The sequence below is a fragment of the Penicillium crustosum genome (genome assembly GCF_028827405.1).
Source record: "Penicillium crustosum strain IBT 35664 chromosome Unknown utg000004l_segment0_segment0, whole genome shotgun sequence".
NCBI lineage: Eukaryota > Fungi > Ascomycota > Eurotiomycetes > Eurotiales > Aspergillaceae > Penicillium > Penicillium crustosum.
Window position 1 is genome coordinate 1,055,800 of NW_026623125.1, and position 14,588 is coordinate 1,070,387.

At 46.0% G+C, this 14,588-nt stretch overlaps 7 protein-coding genes across 7 annotated transcripts; 3 read left to right on the forward strand and 4 right to left on the reverse strand.

Annotated features, from left to right (window-relative positions):
- Positions 1–467: 467 nt before the first annotated feature.
- Positions 468–1,229, forward strand: N7487_009459 (alpha/beta hydrolase; the record flags this gene model as incomplete). Its single annotated transcript, XM_056877189.1, has 1 exon — positions 468–1,229. The coding sequence occupies one exon, from the start codon at positions 468–470 to the stop codon at positions 1,227–1,229; it is 762 nt and encodes a 253-aa protein (XP_056725769.1).
- A 203-nt stretch (positions 1,230–1,432) lies between these two features.
- On the reverse strand, positions 1,433–2,252 carry N7487_009460 (alpha/beta hydrolase; the record flags this gene model as incomplete). The annotated part of the gene is made up of 2 exons (XM_056877190.1): positions 1,433–1,783; positions 1,911–2,252. 2 exons carry the CDS (start codon positions 2,250–2,252, stop codon positions 1,433–1,435), a joined length of 693 nt encoding a protein of 230 aa, XP_056725770.1.
- A 781-nt stretch (positions 2,253–3,033) lies between these two features.
- Positions 3,034–3,351, reverse strand: N7487_009461 (uncharacterized protein; the record flags this gene model as incomplete). Its single annotated transcript, XM_056877191.1, has 2 exons — positions 3,034–3,188; positions 3,252–3,351. 2 exons carry the CDS (start codon positions 3,349–3,351, stop codon positions 3,034–3,036), a joined length of 255 nt encoding a protein of 84 aa, XP_056725771.1.
- An 836-nt stretch (positions 3,352–4,187) lies between these two features.
- N7487_009462 (LURP-one-related/scramblase family protein) lies at positions 4,188–4,878 on the forward strand (the record flags this gene model as incomplete). The annotated part of the gene is made up of 2 exons (XM_056877192.1): positions 4,188–4,518; positions 4,601–4,878. 2 exons carry the CDS (start codon positions 4,188–4,190, stop codon positions 4,876–4,878), a joined length of 609 nt encoding a protein of 202 aa, XP_056725772.1.
- Positions 4,879–5,252: 374 nt separating this feature from the next.
- Positions 5,253–5,984, forward strand: N7487_009463 (uncharacterized protein; the record flags this gene model as incomplete). Its single annotated transcript, XM_056877193.1, has 2 exons — positions 5,253–5,876; positions 5,937–5,984. The coding sequence occupies 2 exons, from the start codon at positions 5,253–5,255 to the stop codon at positions 5,982–5,984; spliced, it is 672 nt and encodes a 223-aa protein (XP_056725773.1).
- Positions 5,985–6,350: 366 nt separating this feature from the next.
- N7487_009464 (uncharacterized protein) lies at positions 6,351–8,347 on the reverse strand (the record flags this gene model as incomplete). Its single annotated transcript, XM_056877194.1, has 6 exons — positions 6,351–6,834; positions 6,887–6,921; positions 6,979–6,989; positions 7,061–7,129; positions 7,178–7,512; positions 7,575–8,347. 6 exons carry the CDS (start codon positions 8,345–8,347, stop codon positions 6,351–6,353), a joined length of 1,707 nt encoding a protein of 568 aa, XP_056725774.1.
- A 4,397-nt stretch (positions 8,348–12,744) lies between these two features.
- On the reverse strand, positions 12,745–14,264 carry N7487_009465 (uncharacterized protein; the record flags this gene model as incomplete). The annotated part of the gene is given in 6 exon segments (XM_056877195.1): positions 12,745–13,061; positions 13,131–13,453; positions 13,689–13,822; positions 13,834–13,938; positions 14,005–14,070; positions 14,163–14,264. The coding sequence occupies 6 exon segments, from the start codon at positions 14,262–14,264 to the stop codon at positions 12,745–12,747; spliced, it is 1,047 nt and encodes a 348-aa protein (XP_056725775.1).
- Between the last annotated feature and the right edge of the window lie 324 nt (positions 14,265–14,588).

Sequence of the window (14,588 nt, forward strand, 5' to 3'; positions counted from 1 at the left end):
TTACCTTTTCTTTGCACCATAGAGCATCATGGGCTGTTCTCCGAAAATTAAAACAATGCATATAATTGGCGGAACCCGGGAACCTGGTTCCTGGTCTTACGCAATGCAAGACCTTTTTACAATTCTTTTCTGCTGGATCTCCTAGGATGCATACCCCACTCGTCGTGGGGTAGGTTGGCTGACGCCATGGCCGATCGGTGTCCCAAATTGGTTGTAGATTGATCATCTCTTCACACCACAGGACTAGATTCTCATGACAATGAGTTACACATTGGCTTAGAAGGTAAAGTGGGAGTCGGAAATAGATCGCTCTATTATCCTACACTCGGGATTGTTTTCTTGGCTCGTACCCCATCGGGCTACTCTAAAACTACCCCTCAACACAATCACTACCGACACTATTTCTTCCAATCTCCGATTAGCCTTCGATTGTACATTACTCTATCTGCTTATCTATACCCACCCCTATGTCATCAATGACCAAACCCACTATCGTTCTCGTGCATGGCGCATGGCATGGCTCGTGGTGTTGGAAATTCCAAATCCCCGCACTTGAGGCTCTCGGGTATGCCGTAGAGGCCGTGGACTTACCATGTGTCAGTGGGGTACCTGGTACGACACAGTTCGACGACGCGGACCACGTACGATCTGTCGTGGAATCGCAGACATCTATGGGTAAGCGCGTTGTTGTGCTAGCGCATTCCTACGGCGGACCGATTGCAAGCGCTGCCATCAAGGGACTTTCCGATAAAGGCGTGCTGGGGATGATTGCCCTATCTGCGTTTATCTTTCCTGGAGGCATGGATCAAGGCACGGTTATTCGCGACATGGGTGGTTTGCCATACGTGACGTGGGACGTGCCGAGTGAAGGTCTTTTCCAAACGAAGGACCCCCGCAGCTTGTTCTTCCCACCGGATGTGTCGGCGGATCTAGTTGACTGGGTGGTACCGCAGCTTCGCCCTCAGAGCATGGCTGCCAATATGGGGATTGTGCCTCCTCAAGCCTGGGAGGATGACTCTTATACTGGCAGATTGGGCTATATTAGGTGCACTGCCGATGTCGTCATTCTCATCGAACAGCAGGACGCCATGGTTGAAGGTGCAGGTGGACAGGGGAAATGGGTAGTTCGCACTCTTGAAAGATCGGGTCACAGTCCCTTCCTTTCACGACCACAAGAAGTGGCCGCTGCCCTTGAGGAGATTGTGAATACTTTTGAAGCTAAGATATGAGGGGAGCAATGAGTCATAGGTCTTTATCAAGTTGATAGTATTTGTACTCGCCCCTAAACTGGAGGTACTCGGGGTAATGGCACTCATAGGTTGAATATGGCGGACAGAGAAGGAGGTACTATCGATGTATAGATCAACTTAAGAGGAAAACGCCCCAAACAACCATAAATCTCCTCTTCGAAAATCAAAATCCGGGTTGCTTTTCATAGGAGTTGGGCAATGATTTCTCGAGTCAGTCCCACTGTCTCATCGATCCGATTCAAGAATGGCGCGCAGTGGCTATACGCCATCTCCTTGACGATCCACTCCTTCTGCGTAGCGGCCATCATGCCGAATTGCGCCTCCTTTGGCACTGCCCGATCCTCAGTGGTGACGATAAACGCCAATTGCCCTTCGAACGCCTCATCTGCCCAGGCCGGATGGGGCTGTGGCGAGGTGAAAGCTATGGTCGAATGCGGTCTGACTTCAGCGGTCAAGGCCTGGGTCAAGGCCGGATCGACATCGGCAGCGAAGTAGTTAATGGGGTCATCCGCAGTATTGAGATTCGCCGATGGCTGCGACAGGTCGGCGAGTTAATTTCAAATTCAATCTAGTGGAGGCGTAGAGGCCCTACCTGATCGAGCAAGATCCAGGGGGCAGGTTTCCTCCCTGAAGACCCCAACAACTGAGGCCTTCAGGCACGAGGAAGGCCGCTAGGAATAACAGTCCAATGACGCCTCCGGATTTGCCTTCTTGCGCCCGCTTCGATTTGGCTAACCCGGTAGCCGCTGCGGCGCCGGGCATGCCGCCATAAGAGTACATGAAGACCAGAACATCTTTACCTTCATCCTCCACGAGCGATTTGAGAATCACAGCAATAGCATCGGTGTCGGCCTGGCAGGTGGTTGTGGTCGGGTCCTCGGGGTTGAACGAGGGGTATCCTGCGAAGTGGATATCGTAGCCAGCGACCTTGAGAGCTTGGAGAAATGGTTGGTAGAATGACGGGGCGATCCAAGCGCCGGGAACAAATAGGATGGTGGTCATTGTGTAAGGCGGTAGATGTGTCACGGAAGGAACCCGGCAAATGGCAGATAACTAATATATTACTTCCACTAGACCGGCCGATAGGTAGGCATCTGCCAATGCTGCGGAGTACTGAGCCTCTTAAGTATGTCTCATTTTCACTTGGAGGGGTTCGCTCAACGTGCATGCATAGTGGCCCCATGCCAAATAGCCCCAAAATCGTGAGTACTCTGATTGGACCAACAGTTATCATAAAACATGGGTGTGTTTGGGGCGGAAAATTAAATACCTAGGTACTACCCATCAGTACGTCCATTTGTCTGCTGCTGCTGCCATTATGGATCTCGCCTCTCCGGCCGGTATAGGCCTCCATGAGCCCTATCAGCCCCAGATGTGAGCTAAATATTGAGCTACTTATGTTTTAGGAGTGGTTTCGGTCGGCCAAGTGAGCACTGAGCAAATTGGAGAGTGTATATTGCTCTTATTTATACGATGGATATAGAATCTGAACCTAGATCATCGTGGCTCGCGGTTACATACCTTCACAAGTGGACGAAAAGGCCCGGATTCATATTCGCTACTCACCTTAGAGCAACAAGGTATAAGAGGAAGAATTACTACAGATACTTGAGCATGATAGTAGCATTGTTAATTCGCGGGTCAGTGGTTTGACAGGGGAAAAAAAGGCCATTGTAGAGGTGTCATAAACGGTCTTAGTCAACTCATTGATAATTCTACATAGAAGCATTGTTTTGCCCTTTCCGGGATCCCCTTCGATCCATAGGAGCTGGAAGTACTCCTTTTAGAGCCATTCATTGAAATCATCATTGTCAAGCACCCAACTGTACGCGTCCTTCAGTGGTCTGCCTTTGTAGCTTTCCATGCGACTCTTGTCATGACGTGGACTCGCCGCCTGCAAATCCCGAATATAGACCGCGTTTTCTGATATTCGAGAGCCTTCTTAATGAGTGAAAGGCTTCTTGGTGACTATTCATCGAGCACTGCTTCCTCCTGACTTACCAGTCCCGGAGCAAAAGTTTGCATTGAGGAGACCACTATTGTGAGCTATTTGCAGTCCTGGATTATTTCCTGTGAAATTTCCCTCCGAGATTCCAGCCATAGTGTTTAAGTGCAACACCGTATTAACCCAGGCAGTTTGAAAAAAACAACATTCTTCCTGGGGCTTCTGGGTGGGAGAATCAAGTGTGGGGTGAACAGGTCACCCCCTGGCCAAGTATTGGCCAGACATAAGCCGTATGCCTAAAGCCGAGCCCCGCGGGTTTTTCGAACAATTTTCAAGTAGCTTCACGTACTGGATCTTCCCGAAAGAGATGTCGGCGCAGGCTGACCCTGTTCATTTGGAATGACATGCGGATTGAAATCGTCGATATATGGATGTTCTGGAGTGGTTGGTTTGTCGGATTGGCCTGTATTGTAAATGTAGGGGTCCAATCAGTGGTATTCAACTCTCTGTATTTCTGTATCGGCTCTTGGTACAATTTATATGAAGCCATGATTACATAACATTAATTACAAAAATATGTAGGATTAATAAATCCTCCGGTATGCCGGTCGTCATGTTCCGACATGGTTCGTATGCTGTATGCCTGAGGCCTGCAAACTTCCTTGTTTGTCAGGATCTGCTTCGTTCTCCACCCCCCACCATCATCCTTCGATGTACTTTCAGCCTCCAAAAATATTGTTTGAACTGCATGTATTCATGCTCCAAATCCTTTTCATATCTTAATTACCTCTTTGATTGGATAAAAACATGTGCGAACATATTCGAAACAATAAATAATGCAGGATGAGGCTAGATACCGCCACGATTTTGCATGTAAATATCACGTGATGAGATCGGTAAACCGATGATCGGCTCCAGCCTGACCCCGCGTTCCTCTAATCGATTCCCAATCTTTATCCTTCGAAAGGCTTTGATTGAATCCGCTTATCACTATGGGTATCCTAGGCCACCACAATCTCGCCCCTGTTGCCGAGCCTATCGCCATATTCGAACAATATGTCTCAAAGGAGCCGCAGACAATCGTCCTGAAAGAAAAGGTGCTCTCTGTCTCTGGGGATAGCTTTGAAATCAAATTGGCCAATGGAGAGCCATTTCTGAAAGTGCACGGAGCTTGGGTATCGTTTTCTGGTCGCAAGAAGGTCGAGGATGCCCATGGCAAGCACTTGTTTGATATTGTGAAGGAGCTTCTACATATCCATTCGACCTATGCAATCGAAGACACCCACCGCAAGAAGATTTGTGAGGTCAAGAGTAATCTCACATGTAAGTACCTCTTTCTATGATCCGAGACCATCCAGAAAGGTAGACAGACTCCGTATGTTATACACATTACTAACTGCACCAGTGATCGGCTCCAAGGCCACCGCCACTTTCACTGATAGTAACGGCAAGGCAGTGAGTCTCAAAATGAAAGGAGGCTGGTTCGACCATACTGCCGATATTGTCGACGAGAAGAGCGGCCAAACAGTGGCTCGCATTGACCGGAAACTGCTTAGCGGTCGCGATCTTGTGTTTGGTCAGCAGACTTACGCCGTTATTGTGGCACCCGGCGTGGATGCAGCGCTGATCGCTGCCTTGTGTATCTGCTTTGACGAGAAGAACAATGAGGAACGCGGCAACTAAATACTGGCATCTGGTCAGCCGTTGCTGCCTGAGGCACCAGCTCCAACCATTAGTGTCAACAACTAACTGTCATTTTCCTATATCCAGAATTAAAATGTCAGGTTACCTGAGTGAAAAAAAAAACGTTTAAAATCACCCTTTTTTGAAAGTAGTTCTGGCTACCACCGAATTTTCACTGTTGTATGTTTTTGCTTTCTTTCTCGGCAATATAACTACTCCGTACTAGTAGATACACATGCAAGGATATTTAAAATGAACCTTGGCTCACCGTATTTATCGATCTTATGTAATGCGACTATTATTCCAAAATCCATCTGGGGAGCCCTGTTGTTATCCTAAGCTTCAGTGAAAGTATCATCTCCAGCGGGACAACAATGCGTCCAAAAAGCGGCCCCTTAAGGGAAATTGATCCCTCTACAATCAATATCGTTGCGCATATCACGAGCTCTGATACCTCTTCAATATTTGAGGTAGAAGTGGATGGACAAAAGTACGTATTGAAGCTTTTCCACGACAACGGCGACCCTGGGTATGCTGAGAATGGACGTGATCTAAACCGATTTCGCTGCGAATTCAATGCATACGAGAAGCTTGTCACGTCTGGTGTCTGTGAGTCCCGCGTCGTTCCAAAGTTCCACGGCTACATTGATCGGGTGGATCCAGCTCTATTCTATCCGACTTTGAAACATTTCGCTCATGACAAGTTCCAACCGAGAGGAATGTTGCTAGAATACCTCCCAAATGCGGAGAGTTTAAACTGTGTGAACTTCTTGGATGCGCTCTTTCCCCAGGCGATTGAGGGCATGAAGGAGATACACAAAGCGGGCGTTCACCACCAAGACATCTACCCTAAAAACATACTCCTTGTTCGCGGAAACCCAGACAGACTGGTCTGGATTGACTTTGATGTTGCAACGACCTTTACCGATCTTGAGCCTGAACAACTCGCGCTCTCTGACCACGAGATTGAGCTTGTGAAGGGATTTGGTGATGCGCTGGTAAGGGTTTCGTTTCTGCCTATGCCACAAGCATTTGGTGGCGCTAACTAACAAATCTAGAGAGATGACCAGGCCGAGGGACTCCCTCCAAATACCAAATTTTACTGAATGTTTTAAAGGGTTTCAGGATCAGACATATGTTTACCAAATACTGAATGCTCAGATAGAATCTTTCATGCAGACAATCCACCGATAAATATATATATCACCAACCTTGATATGTAAATATCTGCTCCGTTCTTAGTTATAAAGCCTCGGTTGTATCGTTTTATCAACAGTATTATCTTAATGTTTGGAAGTCAATATCCTGTTATCAAAATAGCGTAATATGACACCCCTTGCTCATTTCGCGTAACACTTTATTTCGTAATAACACATTCATCATAATTTGTACGAATAATAAAAATTCTATGTGCCTTCTTGTCTTGATTAAAACAAGAGTAAATAACATTATTTAGTAAAGAGTGACCATTTTCAAACGCAACCAAGTGAAGTTTCGCTGATATTTGCATACCGATCCTTCTCTGGCTGTATCTTCTGTGTTCCACTGATACCCCGTGGTTGAAGAGAAGGATCGGCATTAACAATGGCGCACAGACCACGATGTCTTCCTCGCAATGAAACTGCGATAAGCAATAACTTGCTAAGTGTATGCCATGCACCGCAAAAAGCGTAACTCTGGCCGGGATAACCAATACTTACACCGACGCAGCTGTATGCAGACACAGCTTCGAAAATAATGTTGAATGTAGAAAAGGCTAAAGGTTCAGCTGTGAAGTGACCAGATTCGATGATTGTTATGAGGAGGATAGCAAGGGAGAGCCACCAGATATCGTGGCTGAATTGAGAGCGAAGTTGTTTGTACACGAAACGGCCGTGAGGAAACCTTGCCAATCGCGGGTGAGAGGATTCTTTTTGAGGCTGCTCCGCCGGCCAGTCGTCCACAACCTCTGTGCTGCTACTATATGTCAGACTGCAATCCCAATTAGTAAGATTGGGGGGAGTCATACCTGATGGCGGCCGAGACAGGGAAGGCAGAAATATACTACAACCTCCATGGTTAGTTACTAATACCGTTGCCGAGCAAAATATGAGTTCCTACCATCATGAAGACTAAATCAAATACAATCAGTAAACTGTCTAGTCAAAGCTGGCCTTTCCCTTTTGGAGAGTGAGAAACGAACCATATAGAATGAGCAATCCCTGTGGCAAGCGATCGAATGCGACAACAGAGAACCCGCCACCACGCACGGCTGTCTTCTGTGTCAGCTCTATTCAACAGGGAATGGTGATGAACCTACCTAGAGCTTGGAAAAGCCCATCCAGTACCCGGAAGTTGATTGGAAGAGAGCGAATCTCCTCATTATGAATAGCAGAAATCTCGAACGCACCCCACATGAGGGCATTAAGCAGAATGATTGTACCGAATACAAACCATGTATGCCAGGTGGGGTACAAGTAAGCGCAGACCTTATGGGGTTGGGAGAGAGTAAAATCGAAAGTTCGTCGCCACAACTGCCAAGTTTCATTATTTGGCAACATCGTTCTCAACACCCAGATGAGGAAGCGCAGTAAGCAGGGGAAAAGGGTATTTCCAGCAAGGATGAGGAAGCCGCAGGCGAGAAGGGGAAAGGGCCTGGTGGCTGTGTCAATAAAGCACGTTGAAAAATAAGTTTTCGGAATGAAATAAGTACCCACTCTTTTTGGTAAGGGCCCATATTAGTATCGATGAGGGACATCCCGTTGTTGCAAAGCGCAGATGTAGCAAGAAATGCCCCTGCCCAAAAAGGGGAGGTTTTATCCTCCCGTGGAATATCTGGGCGGACGAACTTTGACCATAGGCCCACGGTCACGATACCAAGAATGAGGAAGCCGATGAAGTATATTATGACAAGCCCTGCTATTAAACAAAGTGCCATATACTTGATCCCGTCTGGAGTATTGCAGCAGATTGAATCTCTGCAAGACAGATGATTGGCTGATCGTTGTACCATGCCCTTGAACAAAGAAATTTGGCTTCGAATGTGTGCCTTCCAATCTCCGATGTGTTTCTTTTTGTTATTCACGCCGACGAGAGAACCTCGCTGGGTCTCATCAGGATGTCGTTGGTTTGTAGCAGAAGAAAGTTCATGACCATTCCATAATCCTGTATCTGCTTGAACTTCTTTCACTGCCATTCTGATCTTTGCCTTGTCTATTAATTTCGCAGGCAACGAATCCTCTTTTTCACAGCCCATTTGCTCCTGAAGTTGCACTATCGGCATTTGGGACACTGCTTGGTCACACTTTTCTTCGCTTGGAGCATCTTTCAGGGCAGTTCGGAAGGACATGGCACGCAACAACGAGATGAAAGCGAATATTGGAAAAGCATGGCCGAGAATAAGAAGAGCAAAAAGGGTGCCCTGCTGTAAAGATCCCAATGTGGATAGATCCATCTTCGGAAAAAGTGAGCCATAAATCCCGGGTTTCATACCATCAGTTGTGCAGACGTACCACGTTCAGCCCAGTCCCCGTCATGGCGCTAAAACACATGAACAAAGCGTCAACATAGTGGAGACCATGGATCTGCGTCGGGGCCGTGTAGAATATGATACTACAGATGGTTGGAGTAAGAATAAAGTAGGCATAGTGTAGTGTGAGTGGACTGAATCTAATAAGATCAGCCATGATCGGCATACTCAATTGAGAGTCGTCGTAAGCATCCTCTAAGTTCCGGACTAGGGCGCCCAAAATTATATATAAGGATCATCGGATTGTGCGGTTCAGCAGAAAATAAAACAAATAAATAAAAGCCGCCCCTTGTTTGTATCACAGCACCTAACTACAACATAAAAAGCTATCAGAGGCCCCTTTCATCCGGAATGTAGGCGTAGTATCGTCTGGTTTGAGCTGTTTCCTCTTATCAGGATCGCGCCGAGACACCACCCGGGCACATTGGTAAGTTCATTGGGCATCATTGAGTTTTGGAGTTCAATCAACGCAGTGGAGCAAAAAAGGGGCACAGGGCTTAGTAGGTTCTAAGGTACGGCGCGCTGCATTATGCGGATGCAAGGCTCAAATATGTGGGACCGTGTTACTATTTGAAATTTTTCTACTCCGTAGTATATATGGCATTAGGCACTTTGTCATAAGAGAATGGCCAGATTGGTAATGCTATAGAAGTGATAGATCAGGCCAGCTCTACAGTATACGAACTCTACCTATAGGAAGGTCGAGTTATTCAGTCCACTGCCACATTGACGGCATCTCCGAGATATGAGCCACTCGAAGGATATTTGTGGCTTGACAGGGTCAATTTACAGCAAGGTAATATGCGAGGAAGGCTCCTTTTATCGCAGCGCGAAGTTACACTGGGTCTACTAAGTGGTTCACTTTCATGTTTACCACAGTTACCTTTTTGAGTAGGTAGCATTTGCCCCAATATCAATCATCCAGACTACGGCTAAACTGTCTTGATCCTAACGTATAAACCTTTGGGCAGTCACGATGTCTGTTACGTGGTAAGAGAGGACGGGTAAAATTCCATGAAGGCTAGAACGCTGGCCAAGTTATCGAAAGTCTCCGTTACAGTTTCATACTAGCATTTTTTAAGCTCCGCCACTTCCGGTGTTTTCTCAATGATGAAGGCAGTGTTATAGATGTTGATTTAATTTCAAAGCCCCGTTTATTGCATTTGTCGAGAAGATTATATTTGAAATCAACATCTTACGTAAAATTGAGGAAATATATCTAGTTGTTGACTAGTTAGTCGTGTAACTCTAGAGTGGATCTAAGAGTTCCAGGTTATCGGGGAATTGGTCTCTATAAGGTGCAAGTATTTCGGATTAAGCAATGCTAGTCTAACATATTTCAAACGGGAAGGGGTGATAGAGTGGAGACGGTTGAAGCCACCCCTTCCTTTGATGCAGACCTAGGCAGAAAAGCGCGATTTATTCTTATCTACACCATCTTTACGTGGAAGTCTAATCTTATGGCCTGACGGAGACGGACTATGCCTATTCAGTACCTGGGGATGGCTCCTCTAGCTTACCTTTGAGTATCTAGCCGAGAGCGGAAACACAAACACATGATTGAGCTGGGTAACTTCTGTCATATCACTTGATGTAGATAAGCTTGTGTCCCTATTAGGTCACATTAAGTAACAGTCACCTTGTCGAAGTGTTATGCAGCTATCAGAACTTTATATATGTATATATATATATGTAGGTATTGGGACAAACATGTAGAATGTTCCACTTCTTGAGAACCCACTTGAAACCTTGATAAGATTTACTGTGGTCTAATTGCCTCTTCTATTGCCAGGCTGCTCTGATGGCGTGTGACCTTGAAACCGCTAGGCTGACAAATTGTAGCTCGATCTTTCCGTGTTGCTCATACGCAAGGGATGTGCTGTCATCTCAATGTTTGCAACATCAGCGGGCTGCGTCGATCATAGCTGCTTTGGTGCTGTACCAACCACATTGGTGTAGGAACCTCGATGATAATGATAATGTAGATTATAATGATGTGACGATAATTTGGAGCACGCTCACTCCCGAGGTTCTATTATAGAGCAGTGAAAGTGGCGCAGTGAAGGAGTAGCACGGACTGATGGATAAACAGGGTTCTATGAACACGTCTGTAGCATCTGTATTAATGACAGCGCGAATTGAAGATGGTCACGGAGTTGGCATAATGAAATTTTAGGGGCCTGATATTAGACCGCTTTTAGGCCTCAATATACACTGTACTGTAAACCATTCGGCATGGAACAACTATCATGCCCGGTATATAGAAAAATGAAGCTTTTGTCCCATCCAAAATTCATATATCTCCAGCTCTAGGGTGTTTACAATTGCACTTTACAGATATTTGAATTTTGCATGGGCTCAAAAGCTTCAATTTACTTTCCCGCCTAAAGCAGGTAGAACCAGGGTATATTGCTTAATAAGGGGCCTATAATGGTATTTCAGGTATCTTTATTTTTCTGCCAGGCCAATATCAGGCTTTTGGGCATTAACCTAGTGAAACGAACCCTGGACGCTATACACCTGGGTACGCTGTGGCTGGTGTTCAATTCTTCTTTATGTAAAGTTCAAAACTCGTAGATAATTCCTGGAAAGACCATGTTCCCCGCATGTGAAGATTCAGAAAATGCATATTTAGGGGGAAGCAAATGACTATGGTGGAATGTGGAGGTGACACCATCTTTTTGACCAAGTCGATGCCACATGAGTTGGCCATGCATTATCGTTTGGCCCGGGATTTGACCGGCGGTTGATTGTGTTTCATTGACAATTCACATGACGATGATCGCTGAAATTCTTCTTCCGGTACTCGCTGTCCATCGACGGATAAAAGGCTCACAATATTTCCCCTGGTCGCATTAGCCAGAAGGTAATGCGATGAAAAATTTCCTAGTGCAAAAATGGATGCCCGGAAACTGAAGAACAAGTGGGGAATGAAGGGTGTTTGTAAAAGTTGGGAATATTAATTCAAATCACCGATGACGGGCCAGAGCGTTTGTGGGTGGTAGGAAGGTGGTGAGCGTGAATTTAGTGAGAAGGTAATGCCTGACGATGAGGAGTTCTTGCTACTAACATGGAGGAAATTTGATCATTCTCCACGCAAACTTTACATGTTTTGATTGTCACCACGTCCACGGAATTGATTTATCTGCATGTGAGTCTCAGTAATCCCCATCGCAGAATCCCCACCAAGATGCGGAGTGCACCATGATTCGGAGTGGAACTGCCTGCATGACTGAATGATCTCCACCACACCATCGAGAATCCGGCCCGCGCCGGTGATCAGTGCCTCACCCACAGTCCCGTCCAGCCCAGAACCGTTTTACCAGCCAAGGTTTAGCGCTTGCCACAGAAACCACTCTACGCGCCACCGATGAACCTGTGTTTCTACCCTCTTCGCTGATTGACTGCCAACGCGATGACGATTATTGCCAACGAAAATGCACACATGAGACACACTTGTGATGGGGAGCCATCTTACGATTCAAAAGATGAGACGTTGCGCAATTATTTGACTACAAATATATCTCCAATCTGATCTGTCAGACCCAGCTTGGATTGAAGATTTGATCATTGGAGTTCAGAACAGCCCTGGAGGAGACAAGGTTGTTGTTCCGTTCCAAATAAAAACAACATATCATACGGTAGGTACCTAGGTGCCTTCTTCAACCCAAGGTAATCTTACAGGTTACATAATGTGGCGTTTCCAACCTTGGGAACCTTCGGGATTTGAGTTCATTCAGAGCCGCATTCTCCTTCCCGTCGGCGCGGATCGAACCTACCATATATCCTCCTGTTACGATGAAATAATGAAAGGGGCTCGCAGGACTAGTGGATATTCATTGGATGAGGATGCTTGCTTAAGGAGAGAGTATCAGAAAGGTGGGTGCTCTTTATGAGTACCCTACTATACCACCTTTATGAGACCGTCTTCGAACTCCGGTACACCAGATCGAACCTACCTTATACTCTCCGTCGTGAAATCCACTAGTACATGAGCAATAGCGCGCCTATTGGTCGGAATGGTGTTCCGCCGGAAATTATTTTACGACAGCCCTCTTTATGACCTCTCACCTGTGACTGGATCCACCTCATTATCGTTTTGTCAGATTCTGCAACATCAATCAATATCCCCGTCAGGGTTGCCCATCGAGGAATATGTCTCCCTAGGGATCGCAGAAAAGCCCCTACGACGAAGCAGCTCATACATCTGCTGCAAAGAACTTGAAGTGGCCGAGGGTTGCAATATAATCTTAAGGTAGACATAGGTGGACCGTGGGACGCGTTGCCCCAATAATAATTGCATTTAACTGTCTTTTTGGTCGCACGACCATTTTGGGGGCAAATTATAGAAAGGAAATTCAACATTCAGCACGTCGTTGCCCGTAGTCTCCGTTTGTCGCATGAATAATGTTCTCTTGGCTTTCATTAACAGTGTCCTGCAGTATTGTCGTTCCCATTCCCATACTGATCTTTCTTTTCTTAGGAATCGCGGGCTCGCTGCTTTCCATATTGAAAAGCTCGTGGGACTTAGCGCCGGTCGATGCCTTGTCTCCCGAGTTTATGGTGGATCCGAATCGGCGGAAAATAGGCAACGGTTTCAGAGAAGAGAGAGAGCCTGCGACAAGGCCCAAATTGAACTCAATGGCCATCCAGTATAGGGATGATGCTGAGTCGTCTGTGGTTGATCGTTAGTATAACCGAGCCACCGAGTATGGAAGAAGAATTTGCAGTAGGGTGTGCTCACATGTAAGATCTGCTGTGCCATAGCGCAGATAATCCAATGTGCTGAAACGGACGACGGGAGAGATACAAGCGATTATACCTGAGGTTAAAATGAGTATTTCTAAAGCTTTCTTATAACGCGGTGTGTACAGACCTGACCCAAAGATTAGCATCAAAGCAATGACCTTTCTCGTAGGCAATTGTAGTCCGCATAGAACAACCAGTGGTGCAATCAGGATGATGACATCGCAAACGAAGATAAGAACCGCCTGATATAATGTGATCTGAAATAGCTTAAATTGTGAGTAACATGTCGGATTTGTGATAGACAAGTCATAGGTAGCCCTGTAGTTTTGCTGGTTAATATATGTTGGAAGACATTCGCGAAGATCAGACTTTTCGTGTACCTTGCAGGGTCACATTGGAATGCCAAAACGAAAGAACCGGATACCGAAAAAGCGATTTGGAAGATAATCATGCCCATAGTGAGCCAATTCATCCAACCTAAACATGGGGCGATTTGTGGTCAGTGCCGAGTCATCCTACCATCGGGATCTTGTGTGATTAGCGCAAGACTTACGTTTGACGAAGATCCGTCGAAGGAATAACAACAAGCTGAGTTTGACGGACAAGGAGGCGTAAAGGTAGATGCACATCGCCACGTAGTACAGCTTTTTCCAAGGTCAACAGCGTGCTCAGCAACAAAGGAGCTATCTGGATCCTACCTTGAGCCACATTGCTCGATCTTCAGGAGACACCTTGCTGAAGTGTTTACCTTCTCCATAATATACAATGGCAACTCCTAGACCATTAAAGGCTTGAGTTATAACCTGTTATTTAACTCTGTTAGTCCTAACGGGTTGTCTATGTCCCCAATGGATGGAATTGGGACATACCAATGCGATACAGACAGCAATATCGTCCAATCCAAACACCTTGATGATGCATACTCTTGTGTAAAGCTGCAGGCAAAATAAGTTCATGTCCCGTATTCCACCAGATTTCATGTATTTGCGGAGTCCTTTCGCCAGGATCTTACTCTTAAGCCACACACTATCATGGATAGGATCCCCGTGCTGATGATTAGACCGTAGATTAGCGACTGTAGGTACCGCTCATCTGCTGTTATGCTTAGGTCGGCAGTAGAGGGCGACATGGTGGCCATTGGAAAAGTCAAAGGCCTCTTTTAACATCAACCGCTGAACATTTCACGAGTTAAAATTTAAGAGTCAGGACATGCGAATTCCTAGGTTTAAATCATGGAGGACTGTGTTTTGTGAGATCGAAAAAGAATGAAACATATATTGTGACAGGTATCCTGCAAATTTTTGGTACTTTTGTGCACTACTCTCATGCCGCATGTGCAAATCAATAAATTTTGTTATCAACACAAATCTTTAACCTTCGTTCTAAACAATTAGGAGGTGCCGAACCTTAATTTTCCTATCCTGAGTAATCTCCGAAGATCTGTGTCAGCTTC